Raw genomic sequence first — 26,823 nt, forward strand, 5'->3', positions numbered from 1 at the left:
ATGTGCAGTTGACGGACTTTGAGCGAGGGCGTATAGTGGGCATGCGGGATGCCGGGTGGACGTACCGCGGAATTGCTCAACACGTGGGGCGTGAGGTCTCCACAGTACATCGATGTTGTCGCCAGTGGTCGGCGGAAGGTGCACGTGCCCGTCGACCTGGGACCGGACCGCAGCGACGCACGGATGCACGCCAAGACCGTAGGATCCTACGCAGTGCCGTAGGGGACCGCACCGCCACTTCCCAGCAAATTAGGGACACTGTTGCTCCTGGGGTATCGGCGAGGACCATTCGCAACCGTCTCCATGAAGCTGGGCTACGGTCCCGCACACCGTTAGGCCGTCTTCCGCTCACGCCCCAACATCGTGCAGCCCGCCTCCAGTGGTGTCGCGACAGGCGTGAATGGAGGGACGAATGGAGACGTGTCGTCTTCAGCGATGAGAGTCGCTTCTGCCTTGGTGCCAATTATGGTCGTATGCGTGTTTGGCGCCATGCAGGTGAGCGCCACAATCAGGACTGCATACGACCGAGGCACACAGGGCCAACACCCGGCATCATGGTGTGGGGAGCGATCTCCTACACTGGCCGTACACCACTGGTGATCGTCGAGGGGACACTGAATAGTGCACGGTACATCGAAACCGTCATCGAACCCATCGTTCTACCATTCCTAGACCGGCAAGGAAACTTGCTGTTCCAACAGGACAATGCACGTCCGCATGTATCCCGTGCCACCCAACGTGCTCTAGAAGGTGTAAGTCAACTACCCTGGCCAGCAAGATCTCCGGATCTGTCCCCCATTGAGCATGTTTGGGACTGGATGAAGCGTCGTCTCACGCGGTCTGCACGTCCAGCACGAACGCTGGTCCAACTGAGGCGCCAGGTGGAAATGGCATGGCAAGCCGTTCCACAGGACTACATCCAGCATCTCTACGATCGTCTCCATGGGAGAATAGCAGCCTGCATTGCTGCGAAAGGTGGATATACACTGTACTAGTGCCGACATTGTGCATGCTCTGTTGCCTGTGTCTATGTGCCTGTGGTTCTGTCAGTGTGATCGTGTGATGTATCTGACCCCAGGAATGTGTCAATAAAGTTTCCCCTTCCTGGGACAATGAATTCACGGTGTTCTTATTTCAATTTCCAGGAGTGTATTTCGAGCGAGTAGCTGGCTGCAGTTCTCTGTTTTGTGTTCATTACCCACACAGGTTTTAGAATCTAAAACATCCGTAATGTACCAGCTGACACTGCGGCGAGGCAGAGGTGCCGCCCCTAAAAGAGCCATCCCTCCACTCGGTAGCGGACGCCTCGGTCTCTCAGTTCGGATGACTACGGCGACCGTTTCAGTTCGGTCGCCAGCCGACGGACGATTACCGTGTTTTGTTTCGGGTTGTCTGCCAGCTAGTGGAAAACTGTTGTCTGTTAAACTGTTTGGCTGCCAGCTGATGGACAACTAGTGTGTTTCGTTTCAGTTCGGCCACCAACTGACGGAGAAGTACGGTGTCTGTTTCAGTTTGGCCGCCACCTGACGGACGACTGCCGTGTCTGTTTCAGTTTGGCCGCCAGCTGATGGACAACTACCGGGCGCTGGTCGACGAGCTGGCGCAGGACGACCTGGACCAGCTGGCGCAGGCGCGCTGCTGCTCCGTCAGTTCCATCGCGCCCGCGCTCGGGACGAGTAGGGCGACTTTCCGGAGGGGACCTTACGGGCTGACACTTTTCAATTTTCTAGAGCAGTACCATTATGGATTTTATTTAAAGGAAAGTGGATACTTTGAAAATTAGAAGATTGTTAAGATCACTTAAGTTCAAACATTTCAATGTTATTAATGGAATCTGCAGACATTTTGCGTGTCTTATCAAAGTTTTCATTTCTTGTTATGCAGTTAGCAATTATAAATAAGAATGTTACTTTTATCAAAAATATCATTCGTTGTTTGTTATTTAGCATTTCAGTGTGATAATAAATAAAGAACTGAAAGAAAAGTAATAAATGTGGCCCCTACTGAGACCTGAAATGCCAACTTCGCAATTGCAAAAGTTTACACGATGCTCTGCTACTGCAGGTCCCGTCAGTGAGTTTCAGCCGTTTCGTATACGGCAGGACCCCAAACGTCTACTCTTCGAAGGCAGTTTTATTCTGACTTTTTTAGAATTGTGTTGCTGCGCTGCTTTATGAAATTCACGTCCGGAATCTTACGGCCAAATTTGTAAGTACAAAGAAAATTGGAGAGAGCCAGTGTGTGAGGTCCCCTTGTTATAAGAAAGTTGTTAGGAAAATACGCACGAGAAAGATAAAAGGTGACTACCCTGTACCGACCTCGACGAGTGAAAACATTGATAAGTGAATACGCCATGTTTGGGTTTCAATACTATTAGACTGCTTCCAGGGGGCCGAGGGAGGGAAAATGTTGAGGAAAGCTATAAAAACGGAGGGCAGACAACTTTGCTGTGCGTTATGTTGCATTGGCACTTCAAAGGGAATGTTTTCACAAGAGAAAATAATTACTGATGTTGTGCATGTGTATCTGCAGGAAAATTTAATCTTAGGTGCAAGCAGTTCCCCCCCCCCCCCGCCCCCCGCCCCTCCCTGCGTCCTGCCCTCCCAGTAACCCCCCACTCCATTGAAGTGCAGGCAGCCGACTCTCACTGTATTATGCAGAGACAAAGACTGCCCGTATAGAATAATTCTGTCTCCTTCTTTAGCTTCCCAGTTTTGCTGTCAGCAGGTCTGTAACCAAATTTTGTCCCTGCACGAAAGACTGCAATCGATATGTAGATAGAAAGTAATCTAAGCAAAATAAGAGTGCACTGGAATAATTGCTTACCTATTTTAGTCTTCTAGCAGTATCACCTTTGTTAGAGTTCCACCAATTTCCGAGTTATCGGCATTCTAAACTTACGATCGACTGTTATCTCGTGAGCAGTACTGAGAAAAAAATAACTTTCTCGGGATGCATGAATCGTCTTCATTTAAGCAAATTATCCATTCACTGCAAACAATTTGTTTCCATTATTTTAAGAAAATTGGCCAAATCTATATTACGACAAAATTCGTTCAGATTGACAGAATTGTGCCGAGGTATACTCGGAAATCACAAGTCGCACACTCCGACGCCCCACGGCATCCCCGCCTGCCAGTACCGCGGTGTTCTGACCCCCTGCCTCCGCCCGCAGGTTCGAGTGCGACTTCCCGACGACAGGCACGATCAAGCGGAAGCCGTCGGTGAACCCGAAGCTGCCGCTGACGTCGATCACGCGACAGCTGAAGGAGGTGGGCGAGACGGTGGCCTGCACCCCGTCGACGCCTTCTCCCTCGACGGCGGCCACCACGCCCACGTCCGTCTTCTCCCCGTCGGTCGACCTGGCAGATTCTGTGAACGTCAACGTGGGCACTGTCCAGAGAGCAGGTCGGTAATACCTTCTACCGTTTGTAAACTTTATTATCCTCATCTACTTTTGAGTTTCTCACAAAATTTGACACGGACACTTAGAGCGTGCAATCTAACTTATTTAGTTACTGCATCGACTCGAATATATGACACACTATTTACCCGAATTTGATCCTCAAAAAGTTAGGGTGCGGCTTATACCTGCTGCCTCGTCTCCCTACAAACATTTGCCGTACAAATGTGAAGCTCATTTGCGACGGTGCGACTAGTGTCCGTATCTCGAATAGGTGACGGTGCATTCTTTTACGCGACAGTGCAAACTTTTACCAGTGTTTGATTGACATTAACATTGAATAGGTCTTTCGGTATTATTTTGTTAGTTTATAATTCAGTTGCATTTGGATACTGCTAAGAAAGTCCATTTCGTGATAGTACGCACGACCGAGTAGAGCAAAAACCACCTTCGAGCCGAGGAATTCGGCGCAGTTACGGTACGAGCTACAGATTTACAATTGTGCACCGTGCCGAAACTGTGACCGAAAGAGGGACCAGAAAAATGTACGGACTGGACGAGCGTAACGTGTGTAATGTCGTCTCTCTTCAGAAGGAGAATGAAACGGGACAGTTTCGTCGATAAAATTGTTAAGGGAACTGTAATGTGGCAAGTATCTGGAACTGGAAGCTAAGTTTCTTTCCTATGTGCAAGATAAGAGGAAAGATGGGGTGCCTATCTGACGAGAAATTATCCAACTGAAAGCCTCGGAAGTCGCAAAAGTCTCGAACGTGCCACAATGAGAATTTCGTGCGAGTATCGGTCGGTGTCGTCAGTTTGTGCCGAGACATGGCCTCGCTCTCAGACGAAGTACTGCACTGGCACGAAGGAAGCCGGCAGGTGTCGAGGAGAAGCTGATCGAGCTAGAGCGTTACGTCACACAGTTGCAAAGGTGTCACGCGTACGCTTTTCATCGGACTGGAGGTGCTGACGAGCCACAAGTATTTTTTAACGTGCCGAGCAATACGACAGTAGACGTAAAAGGCGCAAAAAGTATCTCCTTGAGGGGAACAGGTGGGGTGGCGGGGGCGGGGGATAACTGTGATGATAGCTGTTACAGCTGATGGAAGGAGGTTATCCCCGTTACGTCATTCTGAAGAGAAAAACTGTGTCCAGAGAAAAATTTACTAAATGCTCAGTGATAGGCTGCGAAGAAAAGGGCGGGATAATGACGCTACTGACGGTCAACTGGTGTGTGACATTCGGAATCGCACGTCTGGAGCCCTCGCTAAGAGGGCCGTATTAGTTTTGTATGTTTTTGGGGGGACATCTAGCTGCTGAAGTAAAAGATAAACTTGCTGGACAAAAGACCTGGAGGAATGACTTGAAAACTACAGCTACTAGATGTGACTGTAAAAGTGCCGTTTGAGGGCAACCTCTAAAAAATGTATCCAGATTGCCTCCCGGAAGTAGGCCGTGCCCTTAAAGGAGTCACCGGTCACCGCTATGTGCGAGTGGATTCTCGCTCTGCAGTCCACCTCCGAGGGGTTCGACAGGTGCCGCCTGTCGAATGTGCAGCACAGCTATGAGGATGATGCACTGAGGGAAGAGAGTGAAGAGAGTGGCAGGAGTGAGGGCGATGAAGTGAATACCAGAACTGATAGCGATGATATTAACAAGACAAAGGATGTTGCCAGGGTGTTCTATCAAATACTAGGGCAAATGTTTGTGGTAATACTTGCACCCTGCAAGTATGTACAGATAAATGTTTGGTAACTTTTCTCCTCTCAATCAGTGTGCAGCTTATTTATGTGCAATTTTTTTTATCTTTTATTTTTATTTCCCCCCACCTCTGAATTTAGGGGTGTGGTTTACATGTGGTGGTGACTTATTTTTGGGCCAATACGGTTTACTTTTATTAAAAATTGTCTCAGTTTCACTGAGCATAATGATAAAGTAGATTGAGCAGTAATTATAACAAAAAATTTTAATAATATTTTTTTTTTCAAATTGTAATAATTAGTAACCATGTTTGTAAAGAGTAGGGAATCCAAGGTCATCCCTGAATTCCCAAAGTTAGCAAACAGAACTGGTCTCAAAATTTCAGCTGAAAAACAAAATTCATGACAAATATAAAAAAGCACCAAAATACATAGAAACACAAATAGGTAAAATAGAGCGAGTAAATAAATTTAAATATCTTGGAGACACTATACAACAGAATGGTCTAGAAAAATCTGCAATAGATGTAAGAATTAACAAAATAGAAGGCGAGCATATGGTTTGACCTAAAATATTTACAACAAGAAATGTATATCTAGAAAAACAAAACTAAAACACTACACCACAGTGGTACGACCAGAATGTTTACACGGATCTGAATGCCTAACAATGAACTATAAGATGGACGAACTAGAGGTACTGGTAAAAAGGATTACTAGAAAAATAATGGGTGCAATGAAAACCACAGATGGTTGGAAATAAGTAATGAGGAGATCTACAAAAATATAGAGAAAATATCTGAAGTAATGGCCAAACGAAGATTAACCTGTTTTGGACATCTCTACCGAATGGATGGAAATAGACTAACAAAACAAATACTCCTATATTTCTGGAAGAAGAAATCAACAGTAGCGTGGATTACAGAAGTAAGAAAAGATCTTGAAAGAAACAATGTCAAAGAATCACAAATAGCAGAAAGAAACCATTTTAAAAACAAAATGCTAAATTTGGAAAGCTTTCAAAGCAGACGAAATAAAAAATCGGGAACAACGTGGACAGAAGAAAGGAAGAGACTTCGTGGGGAGAACATGAGGGAATACTGGAGAAATAGGAAACAACAACAAAGGAAGAAGAGGAACTGAAGTTGTCAACGTGATCCTAGTTGGTCAATACGATTGTAAAAAAAGAAAAAGAAAACGTATGCATGTTTGTGTGACAATTTGTATTAACTGACCACAGCAAGTCACGAATTTTCCATCTTAATTTTTACCAAAGTTCCCAGATAACCAGTTTTTACTGTGCACCAGAACGAACACCATATGTCGGACCGGGACTCGAACCTGCAATCTTTGCCTTTCACAGCTGACGGACCCTCGCGAGCGCTGTGTCGCGGGCCCCAGCAGGCTGGAAATCCCCTCAGCTGCAGCTGAGCAGTTTCAGTGCAGTGTCCCTTCTTTCAGGAGTGCTAGTCTTGCAAGGAATGCCGAGGAACTCGTGTGAAGTACGTAAGACGGGAGAGAGGAGGTACCGTGAGGCCGTGTCGCAAGTCGCGCTCGGTCGGCGGAGCACTCGCCCACGAGGGGCGGAGGTGCCGGGTTTGAGTCCCGCTCCGGCACGCTGTTCTAATTTCACAAATTCTCGACGGGTTTCACGTTATTATTTTTATATTTCCAGTTAGCGTACAGTATCCCGTTCCCGTAAGTGTCGCATAGGAGCGAGAGTGGCAGTTTTTATCGTCTTACCGAGACTCACGATTTTATCTGGTGATGAGCCGCACGGATGTAATATTTCTTGTATTCGTGCACTATTGGGTTTCCGTACCTAACAAATGTTGCTGGGGGGTACACCTTAGGCTCAGAATTGGAGGTGAGACAACTGGATTGCTGCTCTGTTACCTTCTTCCGAATGCTAAGTTTTGCAGTAATTGATCGTGAAAAACTTCCCCGTAAATGAACCACCGCAGATATAAGGACATCACACACACCCGTGCCAGAGGCGGGATTCGAAGCTGCGACCGTAGCACTTGCTCGGTTCCGGACTGGAGCGCCTAGAACTGCTCGGCCACACCGGCCGGCAGCTGTTTCTGACCTGTCACTGTTTTAACAATAACTTAGATAAAATTTAAAACTCTAATGGTGTCACATCTCAGTTGCCATCTGGTGGTTGTACAAAAAAACTTGAAACATGATAACAGAACTAATGGAAGCAGGGGGGGGGGGGGGGGGGGGAGGGGGAAAGAAAGGAAGACAGGTACGTACTTAAAAGAGGCACACGTAACACAGTACGGTTGTCACTACAGTCTGATTCAAATGAGATGATACTTGACACTTCACTCACCAGAGCTGGTTTCCTCCAATCTGAGCACTCAGCCTCTCACCCAAATCATTTGCTGTTGCCGAACTTCCACAATAATTGATCACTTTGCTTCCAGTCTCTTGTCTGGGTTTGTTCACACACACACAAAAGCTAATGAAATACACGTTTCATGCACAGCACTGACCAAACACTACTGGATCCTTCTGCCCAAGACACGATTCAGTGTCACATGTACAGTTATTGTAGTTATAGAGATTGGCTCGCGTCAGATAAGCTTCACACGACATTGTGTGAAGCTGAATTTTTTGAAGACCACAGTTCATCGTTACAACTGGGTCACCAGAGCTATAAATGCAACATTCTCCCCTAGTGAAGTGGTTAAGGTATAAACTTGACAAGTAGAAGCTTGTAGGTTCAAATCTCATCAGATGCAGCAAAATTTTTTTATTTTTAAATCTAAACGGACGACTTTTATTATTATTTTTATTCAATTAATCAGCTTAAATGCAATTATTCTTGTACTTCTAATAATGTACCGTATAACATTTGTAGTCCTGTCGACTTCTTTTATTTGTTCTCGTTTTTCTCCCAACCGTTCTTTTTTGTTTGAAATCTGCCCGTGTCGCCTGTAATCGGCAACCGAGTGCCGACCGCGACTCGTGTAGCCCACAGTGAGGACCGTGTCAGGTGTTCAGTGACGGTGAGAAATCGGACGTCGACTGTCGTTAGCTCGGTAGCTGCCACTCTGTCTGAGCACCGCGTGTCTCTCGGCTCCCGTCGAGTGGCCACCTTTCCTCTTTCCTGTCCATCGCAGTCAGAAAACTGAATTTCGACTGCCCGTCTCGCAGGTTCGGTGCGGAGGCGGCGGTCGTGCCAGACGCCGTCGACGCCGGACGGCGGGGGCGGAGCAGACGGCGGCAGCAACTCGAGCACCCTCAAACGGCACCACAGCGTCGGGGGCGGGTCGGCCCGGAGCTCCGCCTCCGCCTCCTCGTCCAGCTCGTCCACCCCCGTCAGGGAGCCACCCCCACCGCTGCCCGTGCCGGCAGAGTCGGAGGTAAGAGAAACTTGCGCACAGGTGCGTACCTCGCATGCTACGTCTGCACCTCTGCGGATACGCAAATCGCACTGGAGTGCCCGGCAGAGGGTTCGTCGAAACACTTTTGCGATACTTCTCTATTATTTCCAGTCTCGAACAGTGTGTGGAAAAAACGAACATTTATATATCTTTCCGTGCGAGCTCCGATTTCCCTTATTTTATTACGTCGAGCGTTTCTCCCTACGTACGTCGGCACCGATTAAATATTTTTGCATTCGGTGGAGAAAGTTGGTGATTGAAATTTTGTGAGAAGGTTCTGTCCGCCGTAACAAAAATAGCCTCTGATTTAATGATATCCACCCAATCCCGTGTCGTGTCGATAACACTTTCTCCCCTAGTTGTCGGTAATAGGAATCGTGCTCCCCTTCTTTGAACTCTTTCGATGTACTCTACTGATCCCATTTGGTAAGGATGCCACACTGTGCAGGAGTACTCCAGGTTGTCAATAAAACTCAGTCTTCGATACGCCTCCCCCACAATATTTTCTGTGTGTTTTTTCCAGTGTCAGTTGTTCTTAACTGTAATTCCCAGGTATTTAGTCGAATTTAAGGCCTTCGGATTTGACCGATTTATCGTGTAGCCGAAGTTAAATGGATTACTTTTAGCAGTCGTGTGGATGAGCTCACAGTTTTCATTATACAGGGTTTGCAAACGAACGTACTGACACGTTACGTCAAAACGACCACCGATTTGATCGATATCGACGTCTGAAGTCGACAGTTGTTCAGTAGAGTACCGAGACCCTGTTGGCAGTATAAAATTTTCTTTTCCTCCTCCTCCATTTTTCCTAACATTATGAAACCCTGACAAGTACAGGATGGTTATAATTAAACTTCTGCTACTCGAACCAGGGTAGGCAGAGAACTGTTTACGGTACGGGTATCCGACTTTATAGGAAAGACGATCAGTCTGTGCACTCCAGGGTCTGTGTTGTCAGCAGTGTTACTCTCACGACGGGTAATTGTCTGTGTAGCCTTCAAAATCTTTAAGAAATAATCTTGTAGGGATGTCCATTACAGTCGGATAACCTTGTGAGCAGCACAGTCAAAACAGGTAGTAACCCGTGAAGTCGAGATTTTGTTGTTGTGATTGACGCAGTATACGTGTAAATAATTTCTAAATTTTATAAGTTATTTGTGGAGTAAAGAATTTAATTATGTACAATACGTTTTGGGATCAATAGGTAATGAGTGTTTATGAACGGATATAAATGTGTTTTGACATAGCAGATCACAATGGTGCTTTACGTGTGATATTTTTTCTCTTCGAGAGGGACGTTATTTTCAGAGTTGCTCGAGTGCGCGGTCGAGTCGTAATCGAGTGCGGGTCCTCTGTAATTTTTAGGAATGGACATAGAACTGATACTCCACAACCCTGAGTCGGTTTAGAAAATATTCTAGGGAACCACGGCCAAACTTCGTTACAAACAAATCGCGCGCGGACTTCGAAATGTCGGCGCGAAGTTTGAGGTACGCGGTAGGCTGTCGCACGTTATAGTCGCGTGAAGGATCGGGTGACACCGACTGTGATTTATTGACATTAACTTAATAATAATTATCAAAGAATTATCGGAAGGGATAGTAAGTGTTCCCGATGCTTAAAGTGTGAGTCAATTTACGGTTGGAATAAAACAGATATTAATCACAGAATAGTCAGGTAGTCGATACGTTGCTCAGTGACCCGTAAACAGATTGCGATAGAATTACCGGAATGATCATTTCAGTAATTAGTGACCACCACCACCACACACACACACACACACACACACACACACACACACACACACACACACACAAACAGAAAACTAACTACTCTTTCTGTCAATTACATTTGGAACGGACGAGTTTTGTTTATGCTCGTTGGTATCAATAAACTTCATCCAAAGTTGAAACCTTACAGACTGTGTCGTGTTCCTTCAGTTTGGTAGAACAGTAGACATTATAGTCTACACTACTATCTACCTTTTTTCACAGAGAGAGCACTTACCTGTTTCTTTTAGAGGAAGGTTTCTGCTCCAGTCACCAGTCTTCTCAAAGCGGAGATAAGGGTGACGCTCACACGTAGCACTACGTCACCGCGATCGACCGCACACGTGTGGCCCCTTTCTCCCTCCCTTTTCGTGTCGAATGCCCCGCGATATACGCGCGGTACGACTAAGGGAGGAGGTAGAGGAGAAGAGAGAGAAGAAAAGGAGAGAGGGCCTAAAATAGGAGGTGACACAGTTAGGTGCCGGTATCAGTACGGCGTCACGGGGTCAAAACGTGAGCGTCGGTGTAGGCGGCGACTCGGGTCCGGAGGAGTTGAGTGGGGTTTTCACTCGTAAAGACGTTTCGTCAAAATGACGGCAGTAGCGCTGTCGACGCACTGACGGAATACGGAGAGGTCGTCTTGTAAAAAGGAGAGGTCGTCTTGTGAAAAGATCAGTAAATAATAGTGGGCGCACGTTATATTTATATATTTATTAAATTTCTCACGCTCCCACTTTTTACAAGATGATGATTTTACATCTGGCATTTCATGGAGAGCAAATATTTTTCTTAATTTATCGACAATTTTGAGCTTGACGTCCTGCAGAATATGTTAATGACATAAACTCAATCACTTGAAAATGGCATAAAAGGCCGGAATGTAGGTCGCAATTAAATAAACAACAATACAGTAAAATGGCGGTGTGTTAATTTAAAAGTTATTGAATGACTGTTGCTCAACAACATCAAAAACTGAAAACTCTTATAGTTTACTCTTGCAGTTCATCTGATGCCCTCCACACGCAACTTCCTTACAGTGTTATTGTGGTTCACACACTAATGTTTCATGACAGGATTACTACGTGCTATGCTACAAGGTCCTCAGAAAGGAAAAAAGGCTGAGTAAGTAGAAGAAGAGGGATCTGGGCCAAGAAAAATGATCTGCAGTAAAAACTATGTGTACGAAGTGTTTTAGAGTGTCTGTTGAAATATAATTAATGTTAATCAAGTATAGTTTACATGAAATGCTTTCTTTCTGGAACTTATTGCTTTGCTCATATAAGGTACGGTTTTTCGAAACCTACACAAAATTGAATTACATTTTAAAATTAACTCCCCGTTGGAAACCAGTTTCATAATATTTTACATCAATAAAGAGACAGAAACCTTTTAAGCCATTAATGATAATTTATATAAAATTAGAAGTGTGTGAAATTTTACAATTTAGTTTCGTTACATTGTGCTCCAGATTTTTCTTTCCCTCTTCATTTTTGGAAACAGAAATATGTCATACAGGGATAGGCTGCAGCATCGGTGCAGTACTGTTTCGGCCAAAAATTCACGAACTGGCAATGAAATGCATTAGGATGGTGCAAAAGCTCAGCGTAGTTTTGCCACAAATCTGTTTTTATTTCCTCACTGATATCGCCGAACTTTGCCGGTAGTAGTCCTTATCGAATGTTCGATCTCGTAGGACACTGAACTGTTAAAATCGAAGGACGTAGTGAGTGTAACTTCACATCTGAGAGCACCTGTCGTTCAATTTTTGTCTCACCAACCGGGGTGATTCCACTGCGATGACCGAGCCTCAGTTGTGACGTATCTGCGAGCCCTCATTACGTCACCTTTTGTGATGTGTTTCAGTTCTGCATTGTTTTTGACTTCATCTAGTGACTTCTGAGTAACTCTCATTCATTGCTGTTCTTATGTGAAGTTCAACAATTTTGAGGAAAAAAAAAAAAAAGAAAAGAAAATTAAGTCACATGCTTCATACACCATAAATATCACTGGGTAAGAGAGTTTTTTTTGCCAACATCAGCTGTAATTTCTCCAGCTGTGACTCGGTGACTGTTCGTAGTCATTTCTTTCCTTTTTTTCCACAATTTCGCAGGTCGACAGTGTGGCAGGGCATCGCGGGCGGTCGCTGCCTTCGACTTCTTCACGACCTTTGCTGAAATGCTTCTGCCATTTATAAACCCTTGTGTTATTCCTAGCAGCAGAATCACCAATAGCAATGTTTGACATTTCTATGACTTTTCTGTGTTTAATTCTATTTTTACACCAAAATTTAATACATATTCTCTGATCCATTTTTAAGCTAAATAGACAGTTGCAGCTACTGTCAGAACATGTATTATCTTCTCGACAGCTGACGACAGACTAAATAGCCGGGCCGGGTAACACTGTACAGACACCTCTAAGACCCGTGTGTTAACAGAACGAGGAATCAAGTGCGCAAATCGGACTAATAAGACGGGCAAAATTAGAAAATTTCTGTTACATTTTAAATGTAACTGGTGTTGGCTGCTCTGCTGGTCCATTTTCATCTGACCGACACAAACAAATTACGGAATGGAGTAAGAAAGGTGATGACCTACCTTTCTGCAAGTAGTGCCGTATCCGAAGCAACTGTCCTGGCATTTGCCTCTTGCGATTTGGGAATCTACAGCGAACCGGGGCCAGGCGGCGATTCCAACTGCCGTCTTCCTGAAAGTGTGTTTGCCACCTGCATCGCCCTCGCTTCCTCCCCCTCCTCCGCCACCCACACAGCTCATCTGCCTGCCACCATTATGTCGCATAACACCGTAGCACACCCTGTCCTAGAGGGAGCCCTGATTTTTTGTGTGTGTGTGTGTGTGTGTGTGTGTGTGTGTGTGTGTGTGTGTGTTAAGGCTGTCCGGGTTGATAAAAGATCCTGGTATCAGCACAAAGTTTACTCCCTCATAATACCTCCCCCCCCCCCCTCCCCATTGTCCACTCACTGAAATTGCATCACTTCATTGGCCTTGCTAAATTATTAGAGTGCACAAATTTAGCACTGGCAGTTGCAGGCTAATAAAAATTACGGTAACGTCGTGAGCAAACCTCCTGAGGTGCCTACCTCCAAACTCGTATTTTGTTTTGTTTATCGTATTGCGTCGGCAGACCGAGGTTACGGATGCTGAGGTAGTTGAGATAACAAATCTGTAATCGAACAGTTACCGATGCAGATCTGCCATCTGGGTTAGCTTTTTCTACAGTACTCTGAAATTGCTCGAGGTCTGTTCGTTTCGCACATTCGCCGATTTTCCAGCCTCCTCGAGTTACGTTTGCAGACGTCAGGGACTTGTTCCCTAGGCCACAAAATTTTGCACTTGGGATAGAGTCTGGCACGTTTTGGAGCTATGAGTTCACTTTCCGGGACCGTATTGTCTGATTTTTTTTTGGGCTCTGTACGTGCTTCAGCTTACGGCCTGGCAGTAAACGGAGTACGTATTTCTCAGTTTTATGAGAAAACCGTCTCGTATATTTTTAATTAATGAAATTTTATTTTCACTTGCTGATAAGTGGATTGTCTTTGCTATTGGTTAGCAAGCTTGCCCAATCCTACTTACGCTTTAACTGATTTACAATGTTTATGACTAAATTAAGTCACCAAATTGGCACAATTTGTGGTTCAAAGGTGTAGTAAAGTACCAAATATTACATTATTTTTGTTTATGTATTAAGATACAAGGAATGTAATGCTTTACTGGTTTATTAATATTGTTACAGAAACATTTCTCTGAAGATGAAGGGGGGGGGGGGGGAGGGAAACAGCTATGTCACACATTTTCTGCCTGGTGATGACATGGACGAGGTGCAGTCTCAAAAATTGTAGTATTTGAAAACGAAGTTGTAGCTTTCAAATGCATTGTACACAGACAGAAAAATGAAGTATTGCAATGACAGTGGGTGTATTAATAGTATAAATGCCCCTCATCTGTAAGCTGCTATTACGCACAGCTGACGTCCGTTAATAATGTTACACAGACAGTTACAGAGTAGAAGGTATGCACCGGGGCCAGGGATCCGCCAATTTCAGTTCAGACTGTGTGGCTCATCAACACGCTGTCATTCCCGTACCAGGATGAGAAGAAGAGCTGTAGAAATTGAAATACTCGAGAACCACTTCAACAGGGATGAAAGAGTATTACATAGAGATAGTTTAGGAGTAACAGTAATGACTCACCAAATAACAGAAGTGCGGCCAGTTGCGTACTGTGCTGGCTGAATACCTATCCATTACGGTGTATCCACTCCTGTGTGGGCCGTTGTCATTTTCGTGTGAAACTGGTAAAGTCGAAAATTTATTACTTAGCTGATTCTTTTGCTGGCTTTGTTGCCTTCTTCTGTGAGGTACAACGGTCTCAGTATTTTCCTGCATGGAAAAATGTGTAATTTTCCAGTACCATTTGGTTTGTCGAGTAACTTCAACTATGAAATAATAATAACTTGTTCGTCAGTGCTTGTTTCTCAACCAGGAATCTGTAAATCCTAAAATATACAACACCCATCTTCCACATAATACGATATTTATCCTCTCAAATGAGCTACAAAATTCTAACTGCTTACTGTGTCTGCACAAAACTTGTCCGTCCATTTGGACTCGATTTGTGAGACTCCCTCTCAAGACTACTCCTCTCTCTATATGCAATTACATTTGTAGGCCACAGAGTTTAATCGATTGTGTCACTGACAGATACGTATTTTTTACATAAATTTAACAAAATTTATTGTAAGAAAGATTTACATAGTTTTGTGTTAAGTAATTACCCAGATCACATTAAATGTAAGCAGCTGTGCACAGAACACAACATTTTTGTACCGGTATTAGGTTATCGGGCAACGATAGCGAAATTATCGTTACCTGTCAGTGCCGGAAAGTTCACAGTACGCGCAGGGCTCGATTACGGCACGGTCTGTCAGACGGGGTGTGCCGAACGGAGCGGACGGCGACTCTTCCCCTCGCACAGTAGAAGCCCCGTGGCACAATTCAGAGACGGTCGGGCACTGTCGGAACCCGACGGACGCACCGTTCCGCACGTACTGTTCGACTGCCCGACCCAGTTCGAGTTTACAATTTAACTAACTAGCTACATCTGCGTAGCCTCCGAACGTGTCTCTGGCACTGACGTTCACCGCGTACTACTACTGCGCTGCCGGCAGGTGGAGGAGGAGCTGCCGCCGCCCCCGCCGGACATGTTCGAGAGCACGCTGAGCCTGGACTCGCTGCCGCCCCCGCCGCCGCCGCAGCCGCAGCCGGCCGAGCTGTCGGGCAGCCGGCTGAGCCTGGCCTCTCTGCCCCCGCCGCCTCCGCCTTACCGCCCGCCGCCCCCGGCACCGACGCCCGCGCCGCCCTCGGCCGTCTCCGCCCCGACAGACTGCCCGTCGCCGATGCGCCGGGGGCCGCTCGCCGCCCCTCCTCCGGTAAGTACCCGTCACGAACGGGGGATCTGAGTCGCGTAGCAGTAGAAGTAGAACGGACGAGTGATGTACGTACGCAGTCATTTGCGAGAGGTGTTTTTCGAATATTTTTGTTATGACGAAACATTTATAATGTGCTGTTCTTTTTATCCGAACGACTACTCGGAACGAGGTCAGACATGAAAGGAACACATTTTGTAAAGGAAAGATTGTTTTAGACCTGAAGATGACAGCAAAGTGTATTAAAAGTTCTTTTAAATAAGGAAATATTTGTGCCATCTCACCTGTAGAATGTTTATGGAGCAGAAGTGACTCGGGTCAAATCGGGGTGACGGGAACCACTCGGGAGCCCATTTTTTAAATTTCTCGGGTAGTGATAAATGGTGCTTGGAGGCTGGAATGTTAAATTAATTTTGCCTCTAAATGAACTTTCAACTTTTTTCACAAATAAAATATTCTCAGTCGATTTGCCGAGCCCCGGTGTCACGTCGTCACGACGTTCCTACTGTAGCCGGTGGATAGCAGATTCCTCTGTCGAGGGTCGGACGGATAGGCGGTGGGGTGCCTTCGGAGGACGTCACTTCTGGTGAGGGGTGGTGGGCCTGCCTGGGGGTTCTGGGCGTCGAATCCCGGTGCTGTGGAGGTATTTTTGCTAATGCCGAGTACCGTGTGGATCTCAGTCGGAAAACACTGTCAGAGTTGACGAGATAGTGGCGTACTCGTATTTATACGACCTGTCTGACGACCGGACGGCACACGGTGCCGTCACCTGGCACATTAGTTCACGACCGAGCTATGCGAGGGATGTGGCGTCGGCAAATATGTGTCGGTGAGAGTCCGATGTGAAATGGGCAGAGGCCGCAGACGAAATAGGCTAGCAGCTCTGAGATTTGACACCCGCACCTCCCTCCGCCCACCTGCCACCTTCGGTCGTGAGACCGCGACTGCCACACCGGTCGGGCCCTCGGCAGAGGAGTCGACTGTTCGGCACGTCGGACGGACGAACCGGAGACGAACCCGACAGACGGGAAACTCGTAAACTCGTCGTGACGACACGACACTGCGACTTGGTCGATAACCCGAGAAGGCGACGTTGATGAAATTTACCGAATGACTGCATTCTGGTATAAGTTAAGGGCTCAAAATTTACTTGACGTGAACGGTGGGCTGTTCCGTATGTCCTTATTTTTGAGAGGCACTATATGTTCGGCCAGCAACTAGAATTCAATTTTTTAAATGAAGGAAAATGCTCTGACGATGTATCGGACTCGAAAACTGGCTACGAAAAATTAACACCGTGGAGAGACCGAAGAGAGAGATTACAGACGTAAAATGTACGTACACCTCAGTTCCTCGAATCGCATCCTACGGTACTGCTCGCCACCTCAGAGTTGGTCCCGTCCCGTGTCGCAGGTGTACTCCGCGCCTCCGTACCTGGCGGAGCTGAAGGCGGCGGGTGCGGCGCCGTGCGGCCAGCCGGGGTCTCCGCTGGCGAGCAGGCGGCCCGGGTCCCCGCCGCCTCCGACGCCGCCCCCGGCGACGCCTCGCAGCCCCGTGCCGCTCGCCGAGACGCAGCAGAGGTCGCGCACTGCCGGTGAGTCGGCATCCCACTTCTACTGCCTTCCCTTCCCTTCCCTTCCCCTCCCCTCTCTCCTCGACCTAACCCGGCCGGCGGGTTCAACCGTCGGTGCCCGAATGTGAATGTAGTACAGCAGTAAACACACGATAAAGTGAAAGGTGAAAATATCAATTTTTGAAGAACCGAGTGGTGCCAGATTTACACAGTTTTGAACTCTTAAGTAAAAGATCTGTAACTTGGTATGTACATCCCATTCTAGTTTCGTAATTCACACACACACACACACACACACACACACACACACACACACACACACACACACAGATGTTTTCCACCACTTGGTGCCTAAAGTATGACGACGAACGGAGAGAAGCAGCTGAGACTGTTAAATTCTCGAGATTACATCTCGATAATAAATTTGACGGGGAGGAGAACTGCCGAAGTGGCTAAACCGAATCTCTATTTGCAGCACGAATGCCGTCGGTCGCAGGTGACGTAAAAATAAAAGAGGTGGCACATCGTGCTTACTTTCGTTCCGTGATGTCGTACGGGATTATTTTCTGGGTTACTCGTTGAGCCCAGCTATAGTTTCTGGGTCCAGAAACGTGTAATGAGAATTATTTGTGGCCTGAACTCTAGCATATCCTGCAGAGCTCTGTTTAAGGAACTAGGTACATTAATTACCACTTACAAATATATTTACTACTTAATAAAATTTGACACTTAAAAGTATATCTCTTTTCTCAAACTGACGTCTAAGTTCATGTAATCGACACTGAAAATAAGGATAATCGTTGCAAAGATTTAAAGTCACTTGTTTTGGTCCAAAAAGGTGTATATTGTTAGGCAACACACGTAAGGCCGGTATTACACTTTCAAATATCTTTGTCAAAAATCTTTGTCAAAGATATTTGATGGTGTAATAGGAATCAAATGTTGTCCAATATTTGATCAAATCTAGGGCCTCGCTGTAGATTTGATCAAAGAAGTTGCTTGTCTTCTGTTCACTGCAGTGTGACATGTCACTGCATGGAGCGCTAGTATCGCTGCAGCGTTCTGTCGTCTGTAGTGTTTTTATAACCATTGCCGATAAATACAATTGGTGTGTGCCGACAACTACAAAATTAATAGAGGTGTATGGAGCTGATGAGACGCTCTACAACGTGAGGCACCCTGAATACAAAAATAGATTAAGAAGATTGGAGACCTGACCTGACCTGACCTGACCTAACCTAACACAACCCTCTCCTGTAGCAAGGAATCGGAGTGTTGGAGTGAGCCTGTCTTCTGAAGATGTAGCAGTTCTTAAGTGAATATTGTGCTTTGTGATACGAGGATACACTTCACTGAGCACATACAGAGATGTATGCTCATCCATTCTTAAGTAATTGATGTAATGCACTACTTGACGTCTTGCACTGTAAGCTCACGTAACAAGTTTTTGAATGCTTTTATTGTGTCGTCGTAAAACCCACGACTTCCCCCAGATTAGATTAATTTTTCGTTCCATAGATCTGTGTTGAGGAGATCCTCGTGGATGTGGAACATGTCATTTTTTTAAAGCTTAAATAACACTACTAATGGTATGAATAAATACAATACATCATTTGTTTCTATTAAAAATTTCGTCAATGGAGTAGAAGGAGTTGGCCACTAGTAAGTCTTGCAGGCCCCTTTTAAACTGATCTTTATTTGTAACTAAATTTTTTATGTTTGCTGGCAAATTATTGAAGATGAGTGTTCCGGAGTAGTGGACCGCTTTTTGAACTAAAGTAAGGGCTTTTAAGTCTTTGTGCAGATCATTTTTGTTCCTGGTATTGTATGTATGAACTGAGCTGTTTGTTGGAAAAAGAGATACATTATTTAGGACAAATTTCATTAAGGAGTAAATATAGTGAGAGGCAGTAGTTAGTATACCCAATTCTTTGAAAAGGTTTCTACAGGATGTCTGTGAATTTACTCCACAAATAATACGTATTACACGCTTTTGGACTTTTGTTTGACTTGAGGATTACCCCAAAATATTATATCATATGACATTATGGAAAGAAAGTAGGCAAAGTATGCAAGCTTTGTCATTTGTTATGTCACCTGTGTCAGCTAACACTCGAATTGCAAATACAGATTTCTTGAGGCGTCTCTGCAGTTCCGTGGTGTGCTCCTCCCAACTGAGTTTATCATCAAGTTGTAATCCCAGGAATTTAAGACTGTCAACCTCGTATGTACGGTTCCTTTTTTTCCCCCACTTCTCTTCCGCATGTGCAGACAGTGCAATTGCGGTACGTGCAAGTGCTGCGGTTAATAACAAATTATTGTCAGCCATCTTGAACTTTGACGAAAAATTTGATGACAGTGTAATACCCCTTCTAGCGCTATGTCAAAGATCTTTGTCCAATATATTTGACAGAATATTTGATCACACCTTTGATCAAATCTTTGACAAAGAAATTTGATAGTGTAATACTGGCCTAAGCAACTTGTCATATCCGTACGGAATTGTGCATCAGATTACTTTCGCCTGTGTCACGTTTTGCCATTAATTACGATGCGCTAGAATAGTCACAGAAGTGAGCACTGTGTGTGTGTGTGTGTGTGTGTGTGTGTGTGTGAGAGAGAGAGAGAGAGAGGGGGGGGGGGGGGGAACACACTCCACTCACCATCCCTGCCGGTGTAAACGACGATACACTGTACGGAATGCGGCCGACTGACCGGAGTGCGGACCTGTGCAGGGAAGAAGATCTCGTTCGCCATCCCGGCAGAGAGCCCGGGGGCGGACGGCACGCGGTCCCTGCCGCCCCCCGCCTCCCGCAAGCCGCCGCCGCCCCGCCGGTCGGAGTCGACGCGGCTGACGACGCTGCCGGCTCCGCAGCAGCTGGCCCCACCCCCGAAGGACTTCCTGAAGGACCTGCAGAGGGTCATGAAGAAGAAGTGGCAGGTGTGTGCCGCTAGGAGCTGTGTTTTAACTGACAACTTCCTTTTCGTGTAAAGGTGAAGTGTGGCTCACCGGCAGAGTGATAAACGCGGAGGAAAGGCGGCGCGCGATTTGAAGGACGTGTGACAGTAATCCACAGTAGCCCGTCCAACTCTGCTACACACTTGAGATGACCGCTACAAAATACCTGTTATTTACAAATCACTACAAATATTTTGTACGTTACAGAAAGGTAAAATGACGGATTGGAAGAAAGAAATTGAAATGTGCATCAATCTCAAAGACAGTATACGCTTTTAAATGAACAAAACGACCTGCAAAATTGGGAATTCTAGCCAACTTTTAGGCCTACCAGTTCTGCGTAATGCGAAAGATCCCGCAACCGTAAAAAAGGTAGTGAAAGATTTTACTCGATTTTCACGGTTTTCAGTACTATTTCATTAGAGTACTGTTATTGATTTTGTATGTAGGTCTTTGTAATGACTTTCCAAAAATGGCACACTCACACAACAGTAGAACAAATATATAAGAGTTATTTTAAAGATATTACATACAGTTATTTTTACTCTGATCACAAACAATAATTAAATATAATTGAGAACAAAGACATATAGAGCTCAATTAAGAAATTTCTCTAAAATAATTATAATCTTCCTAAAGTACGTACATTAAAAATGTCAACCTTATATGTAAGAGCTTGGCAATGACTGCTCGAAAACGAGGAAATCTTTTTCTAATTTATTTTGTGACAATTACGTGCTGCCGTAGGAGAAAAGACGAACACGGCATAATGTACCGTTCAAAATCGACTGTAAAGTAAGTTATAATTCTCCTAGCGTATCTTGGCTTACGACTTGTTCCTTTCATAAATTTGTAAGTGATACTAATGCATCTGATGTGTAATGCTTCCATTTTGGATTCTAGAAAATGGCCAGAGGCCGAAATTGTACGATTCTACATCGAATAGAGAAAATGTCAGCCGAAGGCAGCACTCGTCACAGCTGTAGACCCTATCGTAGTGAAGATGTAAAATCCTAAGGACTCGGGTTCGATCCTAGGATTTACATCTGTCATTTATCACTTCTTTCACTTCCTGTAGTGTACGTCAGTGTGAAAAATGCCGAGTTACACTGCGGTTCAGAATCCACTTCTAACTGCAAGGCACCCTCTGACTGACTGGGTGGGTTTTTATTTTTTGATATTAGAATTTCGAGTAAATGGTATGTACCGAGGATCAGAAATTCCTGTCACAGGAAATGGAAAATCTGCAACCGGGCAAAGTTTGGAAGAAGACGAGGATACAATTCGTATTGATGGCAAACAGGTGCTCGTGTTTTATCCACAACAACCGAGTTATGTAATCTAGTAATATCTTCAAAGAAACCGAAAGTTGGGGCTTTCGGGGGCGAGGAGACAGATATTGGCAGAGGAATAAAAAGTAATCTGGAAATAGGAAGTATTTCTTAGGAGCTCAGAGATGCGATTCCTAAGAAGAGTACCAGGGTACACACTCTGTGACAGGAGGGGGAATGCAGATACCAGAGGAGAAATGGGAGTGCAAAGCTCGAGTTAGCTTACCGAGAAACATGGGAACGACCAGAAGAACTGTGTCAATAGAGTAAAAGACGACACAGTGTTAAAATTGGTGCGCTGCATTTTGTATTGCGAGCAGGCGCACCATTTAATGAAACAATAATGATATCAACTTTCATTATATCAGTCTGCCGCTACAGACAGGTGTTAATATGCAGTAATGGCCCACTCGAAGCATTATAACGGTGCAATTGCATCGGATCCGAATTAACCACTTACTCGATAACTAATTATCTCGTAGATGACTGAGATTGTGCACCAATCATAAATTTTGTCTCACCTGACTCGCATTTTATTTTATATTGCTGCCACTCACTCGGACGTAAGACAACACAAGTTATCGTTGTGTTAGCTGAAGCAATAGTGAAGGAATAGGTATGTGCTTGCAGTTGCAAAACCACAACAGAACAGGCAAAACAATTTTGCTCGAGGGTTTATGACGAATTATTACCCAGTTGACAGATAGTGTTTGGGAGGAACTAAGAAAAGGTGGAAAGATCTGTAATTTGAACAGAGATGGCTTAACAGGCAAATGTCTAATAACACGAGAAAGAGAAGGAGAATTTTATGTATAAGTTATATTTTTGTTATCGGAGGTTCAAATACGAAATATACATCGCACCTGTATTCTACGTCAGTGATTCTGCTCCTCACACAAATGTATAATGTTGAGGGACAGTGTCGTTTTCATTAAAACCTGCCGTGTGTATGACTTTGTGTCATTTAAAATACTTACAATCAAATAACGAGGAATATTTTGCCAAGGATTTTACTCACATTTCAGTGGGGGACACGTACAAATGCCACGGATGCCTTCGGGGAACGTAATGCGACCGTGCCGTAATGTGAGAGTGTAACACTTTTCTGCCGGTCCACTGCAGGTCGGACAGAAGTGCAAGGCGGACCTGTCGACGACACCGCACGAGGTGCTCGGATTCCGCGACGCGCCTCCCCCGCCGCTGCCGCCTCCGGACGTCCGGCGGGAGAACAGTGTGCTGGACTGGGTGCAGGAGCACTACGGGGGCGGCGGGGGCGGTGCGCCCCACCAGTACAACCTCTACGAGAACGTCTACCTGGTGGGGGGCGGCGGGTCACCCGCCCACGCGCCGCCCGCCGTCAACGGCCAGCACTGCCCGCCGTACCGTCACCACCCCCACCCCCAGCACCCGGACGGGGCACCGCCCCCGACAGCTGTGGACTACCGAGCAGGTGGGTGTCAGCTTCTGCCGGAGACGTGTCGTGCACTCGAGAAACACGGGTGTGCTCCGATGTACTCTAGTGTATTACTACTCTGACATACATAGAAAATTAGTTACTTTAACAAAAATTCTCGTGAACCGGTTTACTTTTGTAGCAAATAGGCAGGCCTCGTTACCAGAAGTAGTGACATTAGAAGTGACCACTTGACTATTTACCTGATTTCTTTGATTTGTTAGAGTTGTCTCGGGTTTCTACAACACAAAAAAAAGACACAGTCTGGTTAAAGTGTTCTGTTTGTTGTAGCAGGAGAAAAGAACCAAACTGTACACTAATATAAGACATTTTAGTAATAAAAGGATGGACTGTGTATCAAAGTGACCTCAGTGTAAACACGTAGCCACACGGAGCGGGACAGAAACCCTCGTGGTTGCAGCAGTGGTGACATTTAGAACTCTTTGACAGTGTACTCATTTTATGTGTTTGTCTTGACTTCAGTTGTAATTAGATTAATGATAGACACACAATTACAACTCCAGTTTCCTTGTAATAAATTGCTTCACATTCGTTAACTAACATGTTACACTAATTCATCAACATTCCTCTCTCTCTCTCTCTCTCTCTCTCTCTCTCTCTCTCTCATCCTCTCTCTCTCTCTCTCTCTCTCTCTCGTGTGCCCACCTTTCATTACTTCGGGCTTTAAAATACACTCACATAACTCCAAGTACCCTGTTAATTTTACAGTAAATATAATTTCTCACAAAGCTGCCAGTCAGTGGTGCAAGCAATGCACATTAATAGTGTAGCTAATGAACATTTTCCAGTTTTAAATGAATAAAAATTCACTGGAAAATAATAAAAATTATCTACACAAAGCCAAGATTTTATCAAAATATGGAAGAGAGGTACTATGAATATCAAATGTATGTATTATCTGGTTGTGCAGTTGTTTGGTGTTTCATGTTCTGGAATATTACTCGGCACTGGCTGTCTCATTGTAATACCTGCACCATTTGTGAAACTCCAGTAGATGTGGCGTGTCTGTCTCCTACGTGTTCGGTATCATGTTACACGTCTCGTGAACGAGCTTCCCTGTGTAACGTATGCAGAGTTGTATCCTGAACTTTTAAATTCAGCTTTTTTTAGTGAAATTTGAGTAATTGCTGATCTAGGTCACTAAATTTATTTATATTGCAGCACACGAAAAGCTAATAAGAAAGTTAGCTCAGTCGAGGGAGTGATTTTTCGTCCCAGGAACTTGGTGCGTTGCTTAAGACGCAGATCAAAAAAAAAAAAAAAAATTGTGCCTCAAATAACTTCAAAATTTATTACTTATTACATCGTGGAACACACAAAAGACTACACTTGACAAATATATATGTAAAAGTAAGACCACAATGAGCATCCGAGTTCACAGCCGCGTACCTATTTATAAACTTTCAACAATCGATATAATTCTTCTTTTGTTAAAAGCTATTACAATTCGATTTACCACACTCTAACCATTTTAACAGACAGTTTATTTAGTGTTTCTATCTAAATTTGTGAATCCCTTCTTCTACAAATTTAACTTCTCTGATACAAAAATGTGATGTTCTTCATACAGTCCACAAATTGTCGGTCTTTTGTGAAATTTGTTGCTCAGCTTAAGCCTCGTCAAATGTCCTTGTATATTTCTTACGTTACATACAGAGTCAGGAGGAAAGGTATGTCCTCGGACGAGTGATAGTATTTGTGATTCTTAATGAAAAAAGTCATACGAACGTATGTCCCGAATGAAATTTTCACTCTGCAGCAGTGTGCGTTCTGATAAGAAACTTCCCGGCAGATTAAAATTGCGTGGCGGACCGAGACTCGAACTCGGGACCTTCACCTTTCGTGGGCGAACGCTCTACTTACCGATTTACACGAGCGTGACCCGCGACCCGTCCTCACAATTTTACTTCTGCCAGTACCTCGTCTCCTACCTTCCAAAGTTCACAGAAGCTCTCCTTTGAGCCTTACAGAAGTAGCACCCCGGGAAGAAACGGTATTGTTGCAGAGTGAAAATCTCATTTTGGAAACATCCCCCAGGCTGTGGCTAACGTGTGTCTCCGCAATATCCCTTCTCGCAGGAGTGCTAGTTCTGCAAGCTTCGCCAGAGAGCTTCTGTGAAGTTTGGACCGTAGGAGGCGAGGTACTGGCGAAAGTGAAGCTGTGAGGACGGGGCGCAAGTCGTGCTCGGGTAGCTCAGTCGGTAGAGCACTTGCCTGCGGATGGCGGAGGTCCCGAGTTCGAGTCTCGGTCCGGCACACAATTTTAATCTGCCAGGAAATTTCGACACATGTCCTGATCCTAACAGCTTCTGAAGAAACTAGTTCAAACAGTGGGGAACAGGACAAATGTAGGTGATAGTAAACAAAACATTGTGATCTAATCTTTTGTTTGATTGTCTACATATCCTCACTAAATCCACCGTCAACTGCAATGCAGTTTGCAGCTCTCGTAGGCAGTTTACTCTCGTAGGCAACTGCTCTGTTGCCGATCTAAGTTCTTTCGTACAGTCTTCTACTCGAACACGTGCACGTACAATGTGAGCGAGGAGTTGCTCCTCTGTGGAACTCTGTGCTCAAAGATGTAGCTCTCGAACTGACCCCCGAAGACGGTAGTACGGTGGAGTGAGGTCGGGTGATCTCGGTGGCCTAGAAATGACTCCACAGTGGCAAAATCAGATTCCCAGGATACATTTCAGTGACGTACTGTGTCACTGGCCGTGCAGAAGGCGTAGGAGCTCAGTCGTGCCGCAAGTACGTGAGATGTCGCGGGAGGCAGTAAAGGTGACAGTACGTAGTGTGACCGACGCCTGCGGTATTCGAGCAGCCGAATGTCGGATACGGTTAAGAAAACGGCATACGTTCACTCAAAGTTTTACGTTCAGAATCGTCAGTACCGTCCCCTCTCGTTACTGACCCCCTGTAACCGTACACACTCTGCGTCGTACCGTTCCCTTATTTTTGTACAAGAAATTGTGGTTTTGCAAGCAGATGTAAAAACAATAAAGTACCTGCCACTAGCTTGCTCGTACCACACAATATTAGCTTTGCTAATTTTGTTATGCTAGAAAAAAATAAAATACTCAGATTATTATTTAAAAATGCTAATTGTCTATTCGGAATTATATATTGTCGGTAAAACCCGAAAATGACAAGTTACGAGATTGAAGTATGCGTGCTCGTGTTAGAGTTCTTCACGAGAACTGCAGTTCGGAGTGACTGACGTTTCACGCGCCTTCCGCAGGTCCAGCTCCGGGCTCGCGGCTCTCCCGTCAGAACAGCGTGGCGGCCGCCATCGCCGCCAAGAAGAGGCCGCCTCCGCCGCCCCCGAAGCGCTCGGAGACGACGCAGCTGACGACGGCGGTCCCGCCGCACGCGCGGGCGCCCCTGCCGCCGCCCCCACCGCCGCACCCCTCGCGCTGACGCCGCCCAAACGGCCGGTAGAGCTGCGCCCCCGGCCGTCCCCGCGGCCGCCGCCACCACCCTTGCGGACTCATCTGACGGCCGGCGGGGTCGCGCCGGGGTCACGGGAAGTGCGCGCCTCGGAGGGACGCCCCTCTCTACGTCTGCGGTCTTCGGAAACTGTGACGAACAGGACGAGTCGACGGTCGAGTTACGGGGCGGTCACTCTGGTTTTCCGGTAACCTCACTACCGTTTGCCAAAGTTTTTTCGCACGTACGGTGGCCGAGGGACCCGCCACCGCATGACAGCTGTAGTCGGACCGTCCCTACGGCGGTCGGACCGAGCCCTCGGTGTCGGAGTGACTTTTTGTAAATA

The 26,823-nt window shown here is 45.7% G+C and overlaps 1 protein-coding gene and 1 long non-coding RNA gene across 2 annotated transcripts; both read left to right on the forward strand.

Annotated features, from left to right (window-relative positions):
* Window positions 1-3,119: 3,119 nt before the first annotated feature.
* LOC126443042 (uncharacterized) lies at window positions 3,120-15,582 on the forward strand. The gene is made up of 3 exons (XR_007581816.1): window positions 3,120-3,408; window positions 8,269-8,477; window positions 15,455-15,582. It is a non-coding gene; the product is annotated as an uncharacterized LOC126443042 (long non-coding RNA).
* Window positions 15,583-15,631: 49 nt separating this feature from the next.
* LOC126443024 (uncharacterized) lies at window positions 15,632-26,587 on the forward strand. Its single transcript, XM_050090870.1, has 5 exons — window positions 15,632-15,715; window positions 17,126-17,306; window positions 20,021-20,226; window positions 22,698-23,025; window positions 26,290-26,587. Exons 1-5 carry the CDS (start codon window positions 15,683-15,685, stop codon window positions 26,466-26,468), a joined length of 927 nt encoding a protein of 308 aa, XP_049946827.1. The 5' UTR covers window positions 15,632-15,682; the 3' UTR covers window positions 26,469-26,587.
* The last annotated feature ends 236 nt before the right edge of the window (window positions 26,588-26,823 follow it).

Source organism: Schistocerca serialis, unplaced genomic scaffold (assembly GCF_023864345.2).
Source record: "Schistocerca serialis cubense isolate TAMUIC-IGC-003099 unplaced genomic scaffold, iqSchSeri2.2 HiC_scaffold_1420, whole genome shotgun sequence".
NCBI classification, from domain to species: Eukaryota; Metazoa; Arthropoda; class Insecta; order Orthoptera; family Acrididae; genus Schistocerca; species Schistocerca serialis.

Bases quoted from the DNA above. Each gene is read 5' to 3' on its own strand.
- LOC126443024 (XM_050090870.1), top strand. From the start codon at position 15,683: ATGCGCCGGGGGCCGCTCGCCGCCCCTCCTCCG. The intron at 17,307-20,020 runs GTGAGTCGGCAT...GGACCTGTGCAG, and splicing joins GCAGAGGTCGCGCACTGCCG to GGAAGAAGATCTCGTTCGCC. The intron at 23,026-26,289 runs GTGGGTGTCAGC...CGCCTTCCGCAG, and splicing joins AGCTGTGGACTACCGAGCAG to GTCCAGCTCCGGGCTCGCGG.